At 40.4% G+C, this 6000-nt stretch overlaps 1 protein-coding gene across 1 annotated transcript in view; it reads left to right on the top strand.

Moving 5' to 3' along the window:
• Positions 1-5443, top strand: part of stab1 (stabilin 1) — a 75081-nt gene extending 69638 nt beyond the window's left edge. The window contains exons 42-44 of the mRNA XM_046075075.1: positions 4964-5019; positions 5106-5204; positions 5339-5443. Of these exons, the coding sequence (XP_045931031.1) occupies positions 4964-5019; positions 5106-5204; positions 5339-5443 (260 nt within the window). The remainder of the gene's footprint in view (positions 1-4963; positions 5020-5105; positions 5205-5338) is intronic.
• Positions 5444-6000: the final 557 nt, after the last annotated feature.

The following is a 6000-nucleotide window of genomic DNA, read 5'->3' as shown; positions in this document are numbered from 1 at the left end:
CAAAATGTTTCTGGACACTTCTGAATTCATTCTGCTGCCACCATCATCAGTTACATCATCAATAAATATTAATGAGCCTGTTCCTGAAGCAGCCATGCGCGCCCAAGCCATGACATCACCTCCACCATGCTTCACAGATGAGCTTGTATGCTTCGGATCATAAGCAGTTCCTTTCTTTCTCCACACTTTGGCCTTTCCATCACTTTGCGAGAGATTAATCTTCATCTCATCAAGATTGTGTTCCAGTACTTTTGCGGCTCATCTTTGCAAATTTCAATCTGGCCTTCCGATTCTTCCTGCTGATGAGTGGTTTGCATCTTGTGCTGTGGCCTCTATATTTCTGCTCTCTGAGTCTTCTTCCAACAGTGGATTGTGATACCTTCACCCCTGCACTGTGGAGGTTGTTGATGATGTCACTTACTGATGTTTTGGGGGTTTTCTTCACAGCTCTCACGATATTTCTGTCAACTACTGTTGTTTTCCTTGGCCGACCTGTTCGACGTCTGTTGCTCAGTAGTTTCTTTTTCAGGACATTCCAATGTTTGTCCAATGGCTCTGGTCGATTTTCCTTCTTTTCTCAGCTTGACAATGGCTTGCTTTTCTCCCATAGACAGCTCTCTGGTCTCTATGTTGGTTTATCCTCTTTAACAGGAAATGCAGTCTTTATAGGTTTGAGCCAAGGATGAAAACTTGGACTAGTCATGCAGAGCTATTTAATGTTCGGACAATCAAGCTAAAAGGCAACACCTGGGCAACAAGAAACATCTGTTAGTCACATGTTCCAATAGTTTTGCTCACTTGAAAAATAGGTGGGTTCAAACAAATGGTGATATGTCCTGTGTTGTTTAACACATCTAGATATGAATACCAGGAAATGAGAGCTGAAATTCTGAACTCTTGTCTCATACTCATCTTAGATCTTAAACCCAAATGTCTTGAGTGAACAACAAAAACAAAAAGGAATTTGGATTCCCGTTCCAAATATTTTTGGAGGGGACTGTATATCATATTTTGCTGTGTTTGTTTTCATGTTTATACTCAGTCGGACATTTCCCTCCTGTTATATAATCAATAAATAGTTCATGTCTGACTTTTCCCTCCTGTTAATTAGTACTGTTGGGTTAGTAAGGGGCCGTCACGAAACTACCTAGTCTGTGTGTCATTAGTTAGCCAATGAAGCAGAGCCTTTTCAGTCCAAGTGTGTAAAATATTGAAGCTCACTTATTTAGTTCATACTTTTTCCTCAGAAGTTATTTCTTTTTTGCTCATTTGTCTTCATAAATGTCATTAATCGTAATTCTTTATCTCATATTGTTTTTATTCAATGCTATTTCAGATGTCTAAAATGTCATTTGTTTACATATTGTTTATTCTCTTTACAGTTACCACACACACTATTTTCATTTCTACAATAAACAAGTCGCAAGAACAAAGAGTGTGAGAGTGCCATTGGATTGGACAGATTAACAACACCATCTTAATTGTTCTAATCGGACAAACTGTGGAGGTGTACAACCACAAAAGAAACATCCAGATAATTCGTTCATTTAATAGGGGTCTCAAGTTTGGGGATCAGAAGCAAACACCCTTTTTATAATTACCATTATTAATTTTCTGTCTGGACCACAACCACTTTTACTATTTTTGTATTTCTGTGTGAATAATGTGTTGGCTGCTTCTGCACTACATAAAAAGAATTTAATTAGTTTTAGCTAGGCGTACCAAATAAACTGGACCCAATACCTGGAAGTCAAATGTTAGCTGCTTGCTGGTGTAGCTACAGAGAACAATCTGGGCTGCAGCTTCAGCCTGCTGGTTCCAATAAATCCCTAAAAACACATACTTCAAGTGGAGATGTCTTTGAGGAGGCAATAGACTTCCATATGAGACCAGAACCTGTCCAGACTGGTACTGCCAAATCTATCACCAAAACCTGATCCGAGGGAATATTTATGATTTCATCCATTGCTGACCATTAGCTCACCAAGCTAACTGATGGCACTGACAACGTGAATCTACTTGCAACAGATAATATACGGTACATAGGTGCAGACAAGTGGTTCTGTCTCAGAGAGAAAGAGACATTCTCTGTAAATTACAGTTGAAAATAAACAAATACATCCTGAAGCCCAAGTCAGGTAGCCGAACATTGAGGCAGGATTTGTGTATAACTCTGCTGTGAAGAAGCTACAAGTGTTTGATACCACACATACAGACTAATGGCAGTTAGGTCTGTGACGTTTCTAGACCTTTTACTTTGTTTTCTTACTGTGACATTTCCATTAGAATCCGCTGTAACTGCTGTGAATCAAAGGTCAAAAACCAGCCAGCTGAGCATCTTGCTTGACTCAACCTTCGCCCCTCCTCCCCCTCCATCCACACTGAAATGTCACTTTTTTCCAGTTTGGCTCTGATGTCTCGTTTTCCCACCAGCTCCACCTCCCACAGCAGACAGATGATGCCAGCAGACTTGTCAGCTCGTAGCTATAACACAACAGCAGCTCTGAAACAATAAAATAAAAAACAAAACAAAAAAACACCCCAACTACAGTCAACAAACAAACTACACTGACAGAACGGGCGGTGAAGCCGTTACATTGGTAACAAGATCAGCGATCAGAGTTTCAGTGTATAAACTCCTCAAAATGAGAAAAAAAAGACAGTCGAGTTTCTGTGAAACCAACTTCTTCATGACAACAAAATCATCAGCCACTACAATGATTAGTCCACCCACATTTAGATGTAGGGTAAGCAATTCTAATTAAATAAACGCCTTCCTTTTTGTCTAATTCAGCGAATATCTCCTGCCCTGCCTCTGTAAATGGGAAACAAAGTGGATCAACACTTTCCCGCCATGATTTGTGTGTCAGGTAATGATAAATGACTCGCCCACCAACATCCAGCATACTTTCTAGTTCACCAAGACATGCCGTTATTGTGATGTTAGCTATAGTAGCAGGAGAGTTGTGAGTATTGCAGTCTGGAGCTGGTGTGCTGACTCTGGGAAACTGTCTCATCCTCTTTGCATGTTAGCTTTGCAGCAGCAACCGTAGCGTCAGTTTGCTAAACCACATCTTATTGGTATTTGTCATGGAATTGGATATCCCCAGATATCTAATCCCACTATTAAAAACACACAAAAATCAATGGTGCAGTGGATAAGACACATGCCTTTGTTGTGAGAGACCTCGGTTCGATTCCCACTGCGACACATCTACCAATGTGTCTCTGAGCAATACACTTAGCCCTTAGTTGCTCCAAAGGCGTGCAACCTCTGACATATAGAGTCTATCGCTTTGGATAAAAGCATCAGCTCAGTGTTTCCCACACATAGACTTTACTTGGCGGATTGCCAAGATATATTTGGCGACCCATTTTTGCATTTTGCAGAGAAACGGAGATAGTTGTTACCAATTACGTTAAAGTACGCGGACATGGTGGATATTTTACAAGCATGGACCAGGTAAAGTGACAGTGAACACACCAGTGCAGATGTCTCCTCCACATGCGGCGCACCTGCTGCTGTTAGTCTTTTAGCACAGTATAATGTACGTAGCAATTGTGCGCATATTTCAGAAGATTTTACTGGACTTTCAAAACCAGTTAGCTAGGGACAGAGTTTATAACCAACCTCACTGAGATTAAATGGCAAAACTAGATGGCTAACTACAAAACAATGGTCATAACAGTAGCTAGCATTAGTAAGCCACCAGGTGACGCACACTTTTAAAGTTAACCTTATGCAGACTAATTTATAAAGCTGTATTATTAGCGGATTATACATACGCAGTATAACTGCAGTATCCATATTCACAGATAACATTTGAAAGTTGACAGTCACATTCAAAAGAATCAGTGATACTTGACTTCCAGCTCTCTCATCTAAGCCAATTACACAATCAAGACCAAGAGTTTACAACCACGATACCAATCAACTCATGTTATCACATGTCACGTTACAAATAATCATAAAGGACATGATTATGTAATCAGGAGCAAGCAAAACGACAGCACAGACAGAGACGGTGTGTCATCCCACAGTATAACTCACGGTATGAAGGTCTTCTCTTTATTTATGGAGATAAAGTCGTAAAAATCCAGGCTGTAAAAACATCCAGCTGCTCAGACCTCAACTCCTCTCCTCCCTGCATTGCTGATAGCTAAAGTCGTTTTTTAAAATGCACGTCACCATTACTGAAAACAAACTGTGTTGTTTGATTTTAATGACTTCTGACGACTCACAGTGACCACGTTCATATCTTTAATTAACTTCACATGACTCACCTTCAGCTTTCGCATGACGTAGAGCCCAATTACCCTTCCTCTTCTTCTTCGTCGATCTTCTTTGATCCACCAACTAAATCAGAAACAGGTTTATACCCTAGTAGGTTTTCATGTCAAGGAATTTGCCTTGGTGTTTTGGTTAAAGAAAAAAGAAAATAAAGTACTGCAGAAGTCAAGAATCACAACAGAAATTTAGAAAAATATACAGAAAATATGTGAAATATAACTTTTTAAAATTAATACAGCTGCACAACAAAGGATGCAATGTGCAAAATATGACCAAGGAATGTGCAAATGTTTATAGTATAAAGAATATGTGAAAAACAATAATCCAAAGATTTGCATCAATGTATTGGTATTATTTGGGCAGGTTGAACTTCTTCAGTTCATCCTCTAGCAGTTCTGTAGTGTTACAGAATGGAAATACTGCTCAAAAAAAGGGAGCATTTGATCATCACTGTATAACATCATGTCGATTAAACTTCAGGGATATCAATCTGACCAGTTAGGAAGCAGGAGTGATTGCAAATCAGTGTATTTTATTTGGGTGAATGAAAATGTGATAACAGATGTTTTGGTGAGGGAACAGCAAGACAACCCTCCAAAAAAGAAATGGATTTGCAGGTGGTGGCCACAGACAGTATCCTCTCACTATCCTTCCTGACTGATTGTTCTCTAGTTTTGCTGGTGTCCTTTTTCACTACTGGTAGCATAAGGAACCTGCAGCCCATTCAGGTTCGCACAGGTAGTCCAGCTTCTCCAGCTCCTCCAGGAATGCTCATCTCTAAGTGCTGTCTCAAGAAGGCTTACTGTGTTTCCAGCACAGTCTAAAGAGCATGGAGGAGATACCAGGAGATGGGCTGTTACACAAGGAGACCTGGAGAGGGCTGTTGAATGGCATCAACCCAGCAGCAGGACAGGTATCTGCTCCTTTGTGTGATGAGGAATAGGAGGAGCACTGCCAGAGCCCTACATAATGACCTCCAGCGGGCTACTGCTGTGCATGTTTCTAACCAAACTGTCAGAAACAGACTTGTGGGATCTGTGCTCACAGCCCAGCACCGTGCAGTTCAGCTGGCATTTGCCAGACAACACCATAATTGGTGGATCCGCTGTTGGCGCCTGGATCTCTTCACGAATGAGAGCAGGTTCACACTGAGCAGTTTCCATTGACCGTAGTTATGTCATTTCGTTCTTAACGAATTCAACAATGTACAGTAAAGATTTTGAACTTTGAGTTTTGTTTGAGATCTGACCAGTGCATATTTGTTTTCAGCCCTGTCTTGAAGATGTGAAGACATGCTTCCAATTTCCTGTTTGTGAAGATTGTTCTAAGGTCTGTGTATTTAATCTCTTGACGTTCCATCTCATGCCTGTCTTTGATTTGCATATTTAAGATAAACACAGATGACATCCTCAGTCTCAATTTGATTGCACAAATCACAGTTTGGATGCTTTTCAATGAGGTGTAAAGATGAATTTAGTTTAGTGTGTCCCAGTCTAATCAGATTTATCAGACAGTCTTCTCTCCAAGTGACCTTCCCACTTCCACTTCTTGCTGGATCTAATACAAATGTCTTCTTTTCAGATCTCCATCCTGTAAACCCTGCCACTGCATCTTTGTTGCACTTTGAGTCTGAGCATAGTAGAATCCACAGTAGAGTGAAATAAATTGCCATCATTTCACCTGAATATACTGTTATATTGTCAGTTCTC

This window comes from Micropterus dolomieu, linkage group LG18, assembly GCF_021292245.1.
Source record: "Micropterus dolomieu isolate WLL.071019.BEF.003 ecotype Adirondacks linkage group LG18, ASM2129224v1, whole genome shotgun sequence".
Lineage (NCBI taxonomy): Eukaryota > Metazoa > Chordata > Actinopteri > Centrarchiformes > Centrarchidae > Micropterus > Micropterus dolomieu.
Note: the sequence above shows the minus strand (reverse complement) of the source record. Positions and strands in the feature narration are given on the sequence as shown.